Genomic DNA, 15,954 nt, shown 5'->3' with positions numbered 1-15,954 from the left:
CTTTTCTCTTCCTACTTTCTGCCAAATTCCTACTTATATTATGGAATGGGGTGGCAAGGAGCCTTAATTTAGTCTGCAATATGCATTTTTATATTACAAAATATTTCTAGGGCAGCCCTGGTGGCTCAGCGGTTTAGCACCACCGCCTTAAGCCCAGGACGTGATCCTGGAGTCGTGGGATCAAGTCCCACATCGGGCTCCTTGCATGGAGCTTGCTTCTCCCTCTGCCTATGTCTCTGCCTCTCTCTTTCTCTGTATCTAATAAAAATAAATTAAAAAATAAAATATTTCTAACATACAGGAAAGCACAAAGAAGGATGAAACTAACACTGACATACCCATCATGCTACTTTTTCAAATCTTTCTAATGGGGTCATACTACTCATGCATCTTTTTAAAACGTACTTTTTTTTCATTCATCTTTGTTCTGAGATCTACCCACACTGATGCTTCGACCTCTCATTCCTTCTTAAAAACTACAGATTCTGTGTGTAAACACACCACAATTCACTTCTCTCTTCTCCTGCTGATGAATATTTGGTGGCTCCTAAATATTTGCTATTACAAGCACTGCTGCTGCAGCGAATAATGTTCTCCTTTATCTTCTTTCATATTGGCGAGTTTCTTGAAGACCATACACATAGGAGTGGAACTGCTAAGTGTCAGGGTACGAGTCTCTTCGAAGGGCTCCCAGTCCTGTACCACTCACATCCCCACCAGGCATACAAAAGTTTCCATTACTGTGCACATTCTTGACAACTCTTGGTATCCATGTTTCTGAAGATCTGATTTAAGAGTATGCCACAAACCCTCAAATGGCTTCACACTCAAGTAAAAGCTGAAGTCCTCATTGTGACCAAGACTCCACACGACTTGCTCCCCGACATCTTCTCTCTGACCTCATCTGCTAGGTCCCCTTCTTTCCTTTGGCCCGGTCACGCTAGTCTCTGCTGTTCTCAGAGCACACACTAAGCAAGGTCCTGCCTCAGAGGCTGTGTGCTTGCTGTGCTCACTGCCTCAGATGCCTTCCCCTTAGATATCCACATGGACTGCTGCCACTTCCTTCAGGCCTTTACAGTTAAATTCACCACTTACTTTTTTTTTTAATTTTTAAAAAAGATTTTATCTATTTCTTCATGATAGACATAGAGAGAGAGAAAAAGAGGGGCAGAGACACAGGCAGAGGGATAAGCAGACTCCATCCCGGGAGCCCAATGCGGGACTCGATCCCGGGACCCCAGGATCACGCCCTGGGCCAAAGGCAGGCGCCAAACCGCTGAGCCACCCAGGGATCTCCCCCCCCCGCCTTTTTTTTTTTTATTTCAAATCCACCCACCCACCCAAACATTTCCTGTCCTTTAAATTTTTCACCTTGGCATTTGTCACTAGCATATATATTTGACTTAGTTTATTTATTGTTAAACTCAGTAGATTCTAAACTACCTTAAAACAAGGATTTTTGTCTGTTTGTCTCACTGCTGTATCTCCAATGCCTAAAATAGCTGAGTGCTCGGTATTTAATTAATTAAATGAAGACAAGCCAATTTGTACATGTTAGCTAAAATGATGAATATAATATGATATCTTATTTTGTTTTTATTTTCCTGATTATAGGTGGGGCTAAAGCATCTTTTCATATATTTGTTGGCCATTTGGGTTTCCTTTTCTGTGAATTGCTCATTTTCCCCCAGAACTTATCATTGGTTTTATTCTTATAGTTGGTAGGAATTCTAAACATATTATTGCTTTTCCTCTCTTGTTGCTAATAAGAATTGCAAATATTATCTCTGGGTTTTTTTCCCTTTGCTATGGTTTATTTTGCGATGTAGAAAATTTATATTTTAGTTTACATGTAGTCAAATTCATTGATCTCTACTTCCAATTCTACAGATTGGCACTTCTGTCATCTTTTTCCTGACCACCTGCCTCTCTCCCACCTCCCCCTCCAATGCCCAGTTCTCTCTGCTATCAAACACTTTACTTATATAGTATCTCCTTTTTTTTTTAACCATGTCTATAAGCTCATGAAGCTAATAGTGTTATGGAAAGAAGCAAGCTTTGGGTTCAAATCCTGGCTTTGCCATGAGAGGCAGCAGAGCAGAATGATGAAGAATATAGGTTATGAGCTGAGCTCAGCCACTTACTGGCTATATGATCTTAGTCAAGATACTTAACCTCTCGTGACTCAGTGTCTTCATCCATACAAAGAGGATAATAAGAGTACCTACCTTATAATGTTGGGGTTGCTATGAGGATGAAGTGAGTTATTACAGATTCTTCACCAACAATACGGGTACGTAGTAAGCACTGCGTATGTTTGCTGGTGTTGTTTTCATTGTTAATTCTGTGACTATGGGCAAGCTATCCTCTCCAAAATTCCATTTTTTCTTTTATAAGACAAGGCTACCTCAGAGTGTGGGAAATAAAACAGTAACACAGGGCTGAGCTCTTGCTGGTGAGGCACTCAGCAGATGTTAGTTCTCTCCTTTCTCTCTCCCTGGGGGTGGAGACTATGACTTTATCTTTGAATCTTGTCTATAACATAAAATAAGGTGCTCAAAAATTGCTGGCATGCTTACTCTGTGCCAGGCCTCTGCCAGGCACTGACAACACAGATCACTCAGATACACAACCTGTCTCTCAAGATCTAAGAAGAATGAATGAGAGAGCTAGGAAGAGAAACCGCTTTGGCAACATTCAGATAAGAGACATGGGCTATGTGCATTGCTTTGCACACAATGTTCCCTGGTGCTCCAGGCACTGCACCAACATCTTGCTGGAGCTTTGGGTGCCGTCAGAGAGAGAAACTATTCGGAAGGAGCCTCTCCTCAGCCTCCTCCACAGCAGTTCTGCTTTCAGTGGTTCCAGATATTGGACATCCATGCCAGTTGATAAAAAGGTCATGTAACTTAAAATCACCAGGCAAACAGAATAAAGATGGGCTTTATGTAACACTAAACTAGTTCTAGTTCTACCTTTTTAGTTTGATACCTCTCAGCCACGGTTTCCTCACAGGGAAAAATGTCTCGCTGTAAGGACTGAACAGGGTATGCAGTCACTGACACAGTAGATCCTCATGAATTCTTTCTTCTCTTATAATTAACATAGGTACAAAATACGTAACATATTACTCTAATATTATTTAGGATTAAGCATACATATCACTCACTGAGCCTCATGGCTACCTCATTTGAGAAATGGAGATAATAATAGCTACCCAAAAGGTTGCTGCAAGAATTAAATGTGACCACGTATGCAGAGCACCTGCACACAGAAAGCATCTGGAGCTGTTGGATCTCTTCTCCCTTCAAACATGGAAGTCCATGGCTGTTGGAGCCCTTTCTCTCAGGAGTGCTGTATGGACTCTGACTTTTTCTCAGACAGCAGGGAGGTCAAGGATGCCAGTCATGCCCCTACCCTTCCCTCTTACAGACTTCCAGTGCTGCTGGCTGAATCCCAAGGGAAGCCAGCTCATCGGAAGGCAGAGCTTACTTTAATTTTACTTTATTTAACTCATCTCAAGTTTGTAGTGTCATTTGAAGACCTTCAAATGGACATACTCCTTGTAACCACAGCATTTATATAACACAGAATTGTATTTTCCCCAAAGTTTTTTGCAAAGGTTGTTACTGACGTTCAAAAGAGTTGAATAAAATGTTGCATGCCCCTCCAACAGTGCACTTCCCTGACTTTTCAGGCAACCTGCATGCTCACCTGAATTCAACAGGTGCACAGTAAAGAATCAAAACGGTGCTATACATACCATAAAGATCTGGATTGCTGCGGATATACAGCCTCACAAAGTTTTTTCCTGGTATGGGCAAAAGAGACCCTTTTATTCTGTCAAAGACCTAGAAAATAACACAGCAATAAGTCTATTGAAGATTTCTGTAAAGTTTAATAAATTCAAATACTGCAAAATTGAAACTCTGTTATTACAATCTTTATAATGAGAGTATTTTCAAATGCCAATAACCTTTTACTTTTCTAAGACCATAACCAGTATACAAAAGCTTTCATGTTATGTGATTGTTTAACCATTAAAGACACAAGTCTCCATCACATGTGAAAAGAAAGGTGAAACTGGTTTACAAACCTGGTAAGTGTCTACATCAAAGAATGTTTGATAGTATTCAAATGTCCAGAAGGGGGAGCTTTTCTTCTGTCCAGCAAGTAACTGTCAGAGGTAAAATCAAATAAAATGAACACAGAAGCAGTTTTCTTACATCAGCCACGCAGACACTAGGAACTGATCTAATGGAAAATCAAGATGTATTGATTTGGAACTCTTCTGCATTCATCATCCACTTTGCAATAGCCCTGCCCAACAGCCTGATAGAAAACAAGCATCGGTTTTGAAGTCACACCCAAAGGTTTCAATTCCTGGTCTGTCCACCAGGGAGAGACTTGTCAAATCACTAGACTGGATTCTCTAAAAAAGTACAGTGAACAAGACCCACCTCAAAGGATTATAGGAAGGATTAGCTCAGTTATATATAATATGTATCAGGTATATAACATATATATCTATATGCATATATACACACACAAACATGTACATACAGAAGGGAGTCTATCTTTTACTACCCAACCTCCTCAAGATTCTTACTACTATCACCACTGAATTCCTAAAAATCTGATCTACTGATTTATTCTAACATACTTAAAACTTAAGATATACTTCTCTGACAAAACCCCCCCACAAAATTCCAATTTAGAAGGAGCACATATCTATCCCAACAGTACAGCTAAATAGCAGAATGTAAGCCCGTTGCCAGGTACTGTGATTGCCACTTCAGATCTTTCATAAGGATTCATACAGCAAAAGGCACAGATGGCCTATGAGGAGCTCTGCAGGACAAGGGAAGGTGCTATGAGGAGATGTTTTTTGTTCTTTAAAAGGAAAACTTTTGGGGCACCTGGGTAGCTCAACGGTTGAGTGTCTGCCTTTGGCTCAGGTCATGATTCTGGGGTCCTGAGATCAAGTCCCACATCAGGCTCCCCATAGGGAGCCTGCTTCTCCTTCTGCCTATGTCTCTGCCTCTCTCTATGTGTTTCTCATGAATAAATAAATAAAATCTTAAATAAATAAATAAATAAATAATAAATGGAAAACTTTTCCATAATTAAAATTGTCCAATAGTGGCACTGGCTGCTTTCCATGGTAATGAACAGCCCTCTTCTGGAGGTATTCAAGTGCTGCCTTTCTGACATATCACAAACAGCATTAATATCTTGGGAGGGAAGCTGAGACAGAGGAAACCGAAGGTTCTTTCAAATTCTAGTATTACAAGATATTGAACTCTAGAGGCCCATGTTCCCTAAATTAGGACAAGGAATTAAGTATCTATCATAGACTATTGGTAACATCTTCCCAATTCCCAGACAAATTAAGATAATGGATAGAATGTTTCAATTTTAAGATTTTTTTCCCTTAATACATTTCTCAAACTTTTGATGCCTGCTGTTGCTCAGTGTGATGGTTAATTTTATGTGTCAATTTGTCTAGGCCATAGCACCCAGATATTTGGTCAGACATTAGTCTGGATGTTTCTGTGATGTTGTTTTTGGATAAGCTATACATTTAAATTAGTGGACTTTCTGAGTAAAGCAGATTGCCTTCCATAATGTGGGTGGGCCACAACCAATCAGGTGAAGGCCTGAACAGAACAAAAAGCCAACCTCTCTGAGCAAGAGGGACTTCTCTAGCAGACTGCTTTTGGACTTCATCTGCAATACCAGCTCTTCCTGGGTCTACAGCAGAATGTCTTTAACTCAAACTCAAACTCCTTCCTGAGTCTCAGCCTACTAGCCTTTTCCATCAGATTTTGGATGCACTAAGCATCCACAATCACATGAACCAATTTTTAAAAACAAACCTCTTTTGGGGCACCTGGATGGCTCAGTCAGATGAGTGTCAAACTCTTGGTATCCACTCAGGTCATGATCTCGGTGTTGTGGGATCCAGCCCACTTTGGGTTCTGGGCTCAGCACAGAGTCTGCTCTCTCTCTTCCTCTACCCCTCCTCCCACTGCCACTCTCTCTCTCTCTCTACAATAAATCAATCTTTTTTAAAAATTAAAAAAATAAACCTCTTTCTCAAGGTACCTAGGTGGCTCAGTCAGCTGAGCATCCAATTTTTGGTTTCATCTCAGATCATGATCTCATGGGTTGTGAGATCAAGCCCTGGTGGAAAAGTCTACTTGAAGATTCTCTCCCTCTACCCTTCCCCCCATGTGTGCACTTGTGTGAAATAAATAAATCCCTCTTTTTAAAAAATTAAAAAAAATAAACAAACCTCTTTCTATATTCACACTGTATTGGTTCTATTTCTCTGGAGAACTCTAAGTAGTTGCATATACTGAGGCAAGTTATTTAAACCTTGTGTCTCAAGTTTGTCCTTTGTAAAATGAGGATAAGAACAGTTCCTGGCATACAGAATTGTTTTGAGGATCAAATAAGATGATCCAAGTAAGGAACTTTAAATGGTGTCTGATAGCTATTAAGCACAGAATAAATATTTGCTATTGTAATGATAATGATGACAATGGTCAATATACTATTTTCTTATATCAGATGAGAAAAACCAATCATAAGGAAGTCCAAGTACCTTACCAAGACCACAGAGCTATTCCTACTGGCTGACCCAGGATTCAAAGTTAGGCTCCTAGGTCTAAGCTCCTGCCTACATATAAGTGGGATATCTAACATATAAGGGTATTTAATTTAGCATAAACTTCAGTACCTATTTTGACATTTCATGGAGTTTGACAAAGAGCACCTGGCACCCAAGAGCTAAACTATTTCATGAGTCTGTGGACTCAATGCTATAAACTGTGTGCTCCTCTAGAGTACCACAGTCATGGCTGCATTTATAAAATATTAACAAAAATACTATTTTTCTGGAACACACTAGCAGTATACATGGAAATAAATCTTTGTGATCAAAACCAGCCACCTGATATTCACTGTTCATCCAGATGCAGGAATCTAGAAGTGTTCCTGGAATCCTTGCTCTCTCTTCCTCACCCGTTTCCCACCAAGTCCTACTGAGCCACCTGAGCCACCCCCTAACCACCTGTGTCCAACTCTAGTTTTGGCTTCATCACTTCTAGCCTAGACCACCTTCACAGTCTCCTACCTGGCCTTCTGGCCTCCAGTCCATCTCCTTCCAATTTACACCCCACAGGTCACCCATACCTTTATCTTTAAACTCACCTGGCCATATCATCTAAAATATGTCAGTAGCTTCATCAGAAGCTTCTAGAATACAATTCCTACTCATTCGGTTGAGCCCTTGCAGAGCTTTGGAGCCTCACCTCCTGTCTGCACCTATATTTTGCTCCCAATATATGCAAAGATGGGAAATATGCTGTGTATACCATGTTTTTTTTTTTTTTTTTTTTTAAATTTTATTTTATTTATTTATGATAGGCACACAGTGAGAGAGAGAGGCAGAGACACAGGCAGAGGGAGAAGCAGGCTCCATGCACCGGGAGTCTGACGTGGGATTCGATCCCGGGTCTCCAGGATCGCGCCCTGGGCCAAAGGCAGGCGCCAAACCGCTGCGCCACCCAGGGATCCCTTTTTTTTTTTTTTTTTAATTTAATTTTATTTATTTAAATTTTATTTTATTTAACATGTTTTTTTTTTTTTAAAGATTTATTTATTTATTCATTCAGAGAGAGAGAGACAGGCAGAGGGAGTAGCAGTCTCCATGCAGGGAGCCCGACGTGGGACTCGATCCTGGGTCTCCAGGATCACACCCTGGGCTGCAGGCGGCGCCAAACCGCTGTGCCACTGGGGCTGCCCTATACCATGTTTTTTTGAGCCTCTTTGGCTTCACCAAAACAGCTCCCTTTGTCTGGATCACCCTTCTCCACCTTCTTCCCTTGGCTACCTCCTACCCTTGTTCCAAGACTCAGTTTAGTGATCAACCTCCAAAATACCCCCACTCTGCTCCCACAACCCCACTATTCCTTCCACCAGCACACTTCCCATAGGTAACAACAGCTGTGTGCCTATCTCTCCCTTGGAGGCAGAGACCACATGTGATCTACCTTTTGGGCTGTCACTGCCCAGCTCTCTATGTGGCACACAGGAGACAGTGAATAAATGCATGAAGGAGCTTTTAAAACATTAAAAGGAAAACCAATGTTAAAGGCAAGTTCAAACCTCAGTTTTGTCAGAGTCATCATTTCCCAGCAACTCATCATCCTCTTCTCCCCCCGAGCCTCTTGGGAGTCCTGGTTGGTGCGTCGGGCTTTCACTAGGACCTTCGATGTGTATTGTAGTAGCACCTGGATTTGCTGCTGGAGAAGTGGCTGCATCACCAAATTCTGAAAGCAATTGGAGACCTTACTCACAGAGGAAATGCTGTACTTCTCATTTAAAGACAAACTGCTACAACCTCGACTTTGCTACAGACTATTTGATACAAATGGCAAAAAGCTCTGAAAAAAGAAAACTCATCTAGAAATCAAGCTGCCTTAGAAAAAGGATTAAGAAGACAACACAATTTGCAGTCATATTTGGATTTTATTCCTGGCTCAGCCACTTATTAACAAAATGAGCCTGAGTAAGTAACTCAACCTCTATAAGCCTCAGTATTCTCATCTATCCAATGGGAAGAACAATATTTTCAGAGAATTTGGGGAAAGTTAGAAGTAAAGTCCTTCACAGAGTAGCTGCCCCATAGCAAATACCCAACCTAAACCTCACTTCTTTGATTCAAGTTCAAAAAAATTTAATGGAAGTTATTTTTTCCAATAAGTCCTATGAAATCACAATGGAAAATATAGGGTCAAAAGTGAAAGTAGAAACCATAGAATAAATATCACTCATAGTCCTACTACATAAAGGCAAACACTAATAATTTTTGGTATTTTTCCATTTCTCTATATAGTGACTCTGTAAGATTTATGCCAGTGATGAACATTCATTCATTCAACAAATATTTACTGTATGCCTACAATGTGCCAAACACTGATCTAGGATGTGATACTATATAAACAATTTTGTATCCTGCTCTGTTGACTGAAGATTATAGAAAATTGATTTTTTCATTTTATATCAGTCTTTATAATAATCATTTTTATAACTACATAATATTCCATAAGCTAGGAGGTGGAGGGAGTAAGAGAGATTGTGAATTGGATGTTTGGAGTGTTTCCAACTTTTCGTTATAAAAATAACACTGTAAGAAATGTTTGCATAGAAAAAGCTCTTGAGTTATGATCTATGAACACCTATCACTGCAGTCACCAGGACAAAGGGCACAAATCATTCATAAGGCTCTTAAGCCAGAGTGATAAACTGCTTTCCAAAAGAACCTCAACTATTCACATCCACCAGCAATGATCGAGACTTCCTGTCTCCGGGTATTCTAACAAACTTTATTTAGCTGCTCTTGAATAAAACTCAAAGCATCTCTGAGTCTTGGCAGGATTAAATAAGAGTACCAGCAGGGCACTATTATAAAGTACAAGCATAAGGACGCCTGGGTGGCTCAGCTGGTTGAGCATCTGCCTTTGGCTCAGGTCATGATCCTGGGGTCTGGGATGGAGCCTTGCACGGGGGCTACATACTCAGCAGAGAGTCTGCCTCTCCCTCTGCTCCTCCCCCCTGCTTGTGTGCACTCTCTCTCTCTCAAACAAATAAAGTATTAAAAAATAGAAATAATGATAAAAAGTAAAACTATAAGCATAGCATGAATCCTATGACTGGCAGTAGGATGGGGCTCTAGGATAATTGAGCCCACTCCTACTGTCTTTCAGCTATGTAAACAGTTTTATACAGAGAATCAGAGTGACTAAAATTAATTAGGTGGCTGATGTATAATAATTAGTCAAGCCTCCTTCTGCAATGTTAAAGCAGCATGAAGCTCTGGAGTGAGACGGTCCTTTATTAAAATGAGGACTAACACTCCATGATCTCTGGCAAATGACTCTATCTCTGAGTTTCTGTATCTAAAATGTAGATAACATCTATCTTACAGACAGATTTTGAAGATGAAATAATAATAAATATTGTCATACCTACCACTTATTGACTGGACAGGACACTAACATTGAAAAAGATGGCCACAACTGAGGGTATCCGATAGAGGAAGGTACACTTAAGTCTCATATTTAAAAAACAGTACAGTTCAGGGGCGCCTGGGTGCCTCAGTTGGTTAAGTGTCTCCCTTTGACTCAGGTCATGATCTCAGGATCCTAGGATCAAGCCCCACATTGGGCTCCCTGCTCGGTGGGGAGCCTGCTTCTCTCTCTCTCTCTCTCTCTCTCCCCCCTGCTTGTGCTCTCTCACTTTCTCCCTCTCAAACAAATAAAATCCTTAAAATAATAAATAAAAATAAAAACCAGTAGTTCAGCAGGCAGAAGGGCATGCCAGAAGGAGGAAGAGAGGGTCACTTTGGGGAGGAAAGGCCAAAGTTGTTCACAGGAGGATGATGACTCATCTATTTGACAGGATTAGGAAAGGCTTCTTGGAGAAGATGCCATAAATGGCAGAAGAATGGAAAAGGCGGATCCCTGGGTGGCACAGCGGTTTGGTGCCTGCCTTTGGCCCTGGGCGCGATCCTGGAGACCCAGGATCGAATCCCATATCAGGCTCCTGGTGCATGGAGCCTGCTTCTCCCTCTGCCTATGTCTCTGCCTCTCTCTCTCTCTCTCTCTCTCTCTCTCTGTGACTATCATAAATAAATAAATAAAAATTAAGAAAAATGTATTTAAAAAAAAGAATGGAAAAGGATGGCCAGAGATAGGATGGCATCTCACACAAGAACTAGAAGATGGAAAATGTGTCCCTTGTTTAAGAAACAGCAGGTAACACGGTTTGATTGGCATGTAGCATGCATGTACCTCTCACAGGATGACTGTCCCCACCTTCTGCTCCATATTAGTTATTCATGTCCATCTCAGCTCCTTGAGGGCAAGATTGGTGTGTTCTTTATTTCCATTCCACCAACATTCTCTGCTTCTACATGCTGGCAGGTCCTTTGGTATGTGTGGCCTCTGTCACACATTTCTTGACTCAATGTCTTCCACCTGAAGGGTCCTGATCGCCACTTTCTCACCTGAACTACCATCTTCCTTAGGTAAGCCTTCTGGGATCCCCACAGCATCCTGCATCCTCTTCTAAAGAGCAAAGCCTTAACATTGTTTACCACATCCTTGGTGATTTGGCTCCTGCCTCATCCCCAACCTCACCTTGTGCTAGTTTGCCTTGCCATTTGGACTCTGCATGTTGGCCTTCCTTCAATTTACTTGGGAGGGTGTAGGGGTGGGGGTGGAGTCAAACAAACATCCTCCCTCCTCAGGTACTTTGCATATGCTATTCTCTACACAGAATTTTCTCACACCATACTCACAAAGGATGACCAAGGAGGGCCTTTCAAATGAACTGAGATTTGAACAGAGTGAGGGAGCAAGCTACATGGCTATCTGGAAGAATTCCCAAACAGGAGGATGACACAAAAGCCCTAAGCTGTGAGTGTACTTAGTGTCTAGGAAGGGCAGTGACAGGCCCAGGCAGGAAGGGCAGAGCGAGAAACGGCAAGAGTAGCAGGAGAGGAGATTGGAGGGAGCGGAGGGCTGGACCATGTCTGGCTTTCACACCTAGTGAGATGAGAGCCACTGGAAGGTTCTGAAGGAATGATGGGATCTGACTTAGTTTTAAAGGACTACTGGCTGCAAAATGCAGACTGTAAGGGGGCAAGGGAGGAAGCAGGAAGACCAGAAGGAGGGTAAGGGCTATAATCCACACAAGACGTGATGGTGACCTTGAGCATGGGGACAGATACAGGTGATAAGAAGTGGTTAGATGCTGGATGTATACTGAAGATGGGGGTGGATTTTTCTTTAAACATCCCATCTCTTCCTCAGATAGCACTGGCTGTGACGTCAAGCTGTCTGGATCCAAACCCTGCTTTACCACTCATTAACTACATGACCTTTAAGGCAAATTATTTTTCTGTGCCTGAGTTTCCGCATTGGTAAAACGGGGAGAATAAAATAACTATTTCATAAAGCTAACACAAAGATTAGATGAGCTAATATTTGTAAAGCAAAACAGTGCCTCACACATAGTAAGCACTGTGCCAAGTGTTTACAAGACAAATAAGTATTTGTCGATCCCAAGTCTAGGTCAGGCTCTAGGTTATGAGTGATGAACTGTTCCTCCAGTACTTTCATAGTTTGTGGATACATATTTAAGCGATCTTTACCAAATTAATGTCTCCCCACTAGACCGAAAACTACATAAGGGGGTGAACTGTCTTCCTCTCTCTTCTATCCCTGATTAACTAGAATAACTGCCTGGTTCATAGTCACACTCATAAGATACTTACTGTGTCAATGAAGGAATAACCTGATCGCATTTCATCATAATTACCTTTTCACACTTTTATCTACTCCAGGTATGGAAAAAACTTCTCCTTTGTCTTTTTATTTCCTGGATCTAGTAAGTTCTGAGCCCAAAATAGATGCTCAGTAAATGTGTGTGGAAATGCAGTAACTCTATAAACATTTTTTGCAATCACTGTATTAAATTAACGATGTTACCAATCTGAAAGGCTATTTGGCAAAAAAAAAAAAACAAAACAAAACAAAAAAAAACGCTGATGTGGACAAAGAGAAAAACCTGGATGTGGCCAACCTTCTTTTACCAAGATGTCTGAAATAATCTCCTTGATATATATGGCAGTATATCAATGAAAACCCATCGCTGTGATGGTGGATATACTGATCATAAAAGGTAGGCACCCAACTGATGTACCTTCAAACTGCAAGTCATCTACAGCTGCCATTCAGCCAGTGGATCTTCTCCCAATTAAGAAGAAAATTTGCAGAGTTCTAAAAAGGAAAAATAAATAAACTTCATAGGATACGAGAATAAAATATATGCAAACGAATCTTGTTTCACTGTGAGAAACGGTACTGATTTCCCACACCTCCTTTTTTAGCGGGGTGAGGAAAGTCAGATATTATGAAAACTGTCATCAAGAAGCTAACCCTGGGAGGTCCAAAGGTTCCATCCAATTTCACTCACTCCGTAAGTTAAGGACCAGGCACAGGTGACGAAGGGGCGGCTGGAGTTTGAGAGGTAGCTATGAGGACAGTGCAGAGCGAAGGCAAGCCAGCCTAGCCAGTGGTTAAGGGCACAGGCTCTGGGGTCAAACAGACCTGGGTTTGATTCCCGATTCTGCTTCTCCTCGGTGTGGGACTGTGGGCTCCTCGGGGCCTCAGTTTTCTCATCTGTAAAATGGGTTCATAGTGGTACCGACTCACAACGTGTCAGAGGCCATTAAATGAGACGGTGAGTATAAGTGAGGCGCTTTGTGCACAGCCAAGCAATTAGTAGGCGCTGGAGTGAGGGCGACCCTGCAAGCCTGGGACACCCTGAGCCCAGGCAGGTCGGGGAAAGAGCTGCCCAGGAAGCAGAGGCAGTGTTTTAGGGGGAGGAGCTGGGCCGCAGCATCCCGGCTGGCGGGAGATCGCGGGCCCACTCCGTTCCGGGCCGGCTCCGCAGACCCGGCCGCCTCACCTCGCCGAGGGGCTCGGGGTCCAGCCGGTCCCGGGAAGGCTCCGGCCTCAGGTGCTCTGCGCAGGTTCGGGTCCCGCGGAGTTGCCGGAAGCCGGAGATCCGGGGGCGGGCGGGGGGCGGAACCTCCCCGCCTCCTCCGGGCAGAGCCCCGCCTCCTTAAAGAGACCGCAGCGCCGGGGGCGCTTCCTCCTGAGACTCCCCGGCCGCGGCCTACGGAGCGTGGTCCTCCCCGCCCCCGCCCCGCCTCCCCGCCCCTCCGAGACGGAGGTCCGGGTTCTTAAAGAGATAGACTCCGCGGAGAGGAGGCGGGGTTACAGGGGCGGGGTGGGTAGGGCAGGGAATTCTCTCGCGTGTGGGGTCTTCTTTCTGTCGGTTTATACCTCTTGCCTTACGGAAATATAAAGTAGCGTCACGAAGGGCGGTTGTCAAGAGACAAAGTCATCACCCCCTCGCGTCCTCTGTTGGCCGTAAAAATGCAATTAGCCTGTGACGGCGGGGGCGAGGCGAATCCTTTCCGAGTTGTGAACGAGGGATGGAGGGCAGGTGCCGTCTGCTCACGTGGCCGCCCCACTCCCGCCCCACTCCCGGGCGCGCCCCTTCTGCCCCCGGCGGGCGCGCGGGGGCGGGGGGAGGCCCAGGCCTCGCGCACCCCGGGTCCCGCGGCGCCGCGGGGGCCCGTGAACTACGGACGTGCCGGCGGACCCGTGTTGACGCGCCTTGCCCGGCTTTGTGCTTGGCCGGGCTACGCCTACACAGCCCCCCGGACTGACCGTATTCTCCTGGCAGAGCCCCCTGCCTTGACCCGGGACCCCGCCAGGACCCGTTTGCCGCCGCGGCCTCCTGGGCTTGCCCCTACCCCCGCGCTTGCTGCCGCCAGCCCATCCTTAGCAGCCTGGACGCGCCCTGAGAGCAAGGACCAGGAACGATTCCGGCCTCCGGGTGCCCGGGACCCCGCGCACAGTAGCTGCTCACTGAACGGGGACTGTAGACTGAAGGCCTTCTGGCTGTCTGAGCAGCCTAAGCCTGATTCGCGGCTCACCCAAGGTGGAAACTGTGACTTTGGCGTCCCCACACCCGACCCTGGTGGTCAACTGCAAAGACTTTACATCTGACTAAATCTGAATAAATAAATATATATATGTATATGTCTTTATGCATGCAGGGTATTTCCTGAACTGGCATCATGATCGGGCTTTACACATGCACGATCTCTAATTCTCAGAACAATCCTGCGAGCTTGAGGTGATTGTCCTCAGTTTACAAAGAGGAAGTTGAGGCTTAGAGTACTGCAGTGTTCTTTGGCTGAATGGGTAGCAGGAATGAATCTCAGGGCACAAGTTCGGGTGTGCAAGTATGTCACACACCTCTTATACTCCATTTCAGATCCTCTTGGCCTCACTTGCTGCTTATTTCACCATCATGGATCTTATTGGGCACCAGCAGTTATAACCTAAGTGATCTTCACCCCAAGCCCAAGCCTCAGGCTTCTCATCAGCATCATGGCTTGTGTCTTGGGGGTCATGGATCTGCTGGAACTAGTCAACACAGGGACAGGAGCAACCCAGAAGTGCAGAAGTGAAGAGTGGTTGATGCATCATGGGACACATCTTTGACTAATGGAGTCAACAACTGATGCTTCTCACTTTTTCCCTTCAGACTCTCCTCAGATATTTCATATTGTTTTCTAACTCTCTTGCAGGATCAAGCATCAAATGCCTTAGGAAGTGACCAGTTTGGTGCTGCATCCTTGCAATGGCTCACCTTCCTTCTCTGCTTCATAACCCCTGTTCTTTGCTCCTGGTTCTTGGACTCACACTTGCCAATAAAGTACTCAAATGAGGAACCTACACTAAGGCATGCTGGTGCCAAGAGGGGCCCCAGGAATCAGCTCTCAGGTTGGAATTTTAGAGCTGGACTGCTCAACAGTCAAATGGCAAAAACCCATCGCTGGTGATAAGTGTATGTGTTGCAGGGGGTGGGGGTGGGGGTGAAAACACCTAGGCTACATATTTCTTCTCTTAGAAACAAATAAAAGTTATATTGATATATTAGTCATCACAATATGTAAGTTTCGGCTCAAAATGAGATAAGAATCAAAGATTACTGGTTTAACTAAAACAGTGATTCTCAGGTGCAGGCTGTTTTGCTCTGAGGGGGTGTTTGGCAATGTCTGAAATCATTTTTGATTGTTACAACTGGTGGAGTGCTACCGGGGTACTCCTGGCCACCATACTTTTGAACACCCTACAGGCCACGGGATAGCCCCTCACAATAAAGAATTATCTAATCCAGAATGTCAGTGGCGTCAAGGTTAAAAAACTGAGCTCAAATGTTCAGATGTTCCTAACTGGTCTGCCCAAGTAGATGAGCTCAACTGTGATGCTAATTCTACCTCTACTGCCCTGAGGG

The 15,954-nt window shown here is 43.9% G+C and overlaps 1 protein-coding gene across 3 annotated transcripts in view; it reads right to left on the bottom strand.

Annotated features, from left to right (window-relative positions):
• The window catches only part of YIPF1 (Yip1 domain family member 1), a 37,741-nt gene extending 24,065 nt beyond the window's left edge, over window positions 1-13,676 (bottom strand). For 2 of the 3 annotated variants that reach the window (XM_041770815.1, XM_041770813.1), the window contains exons 1-6: window positions 13,546-13,676; window positions 13,185-13,256; window positions 12,778-12,854; window positions 8,176-8,339; window positions 4,097-4,177; window positions 3,764-3,851 (exon numbers count right to left, since the gene is read on the bottom strand). In XM_041770815.1, the coding sequence (XP_041626749.1) occupies window positions 3,764-3,851; window positions 4,097-4,177; window positions 8,176-8,339; window positions 12,778-12,808 (364 nt within the window). In that variant the 5' untranslated portion in view covers window positions 12,809-12,854; window positions 13,185-13,256; window positions 13,546-13,676. The remainder of the gene's footprint in view (window positions 1-3,763; window positions 3,852-4,096; window positions 4,178-8,175; window positions 8,340-12,777; window positions 12,855-13,184; window positions 13,257-13,545) is intronic. The other variant, XM_041770814.1, reaches the window with a different exon arrangement.
• Window positions 13,677-15,954: the final 2,278 nt, after the last annotated feature.

The sequence above is a fragment of the Vulpes lagopus genome, chromosome 10 (genome assembly GCF_018345385.1).
Source record: "Vulpes lagopus strain Blue_001 chromosome 10, ASM1834538v1, whole genome shotgun sequence".
Taxonomy (NCBI): Eukaryota; Metazoa; Chordata; class Mammalia; order Carnivora; family Canidae; genus Vulpes; species Vulpes lagopus.
Note: the sequence above shows the minus strand (reverse complement) of the source record. Positions and strands in the feature narration are given on the sequence as shown.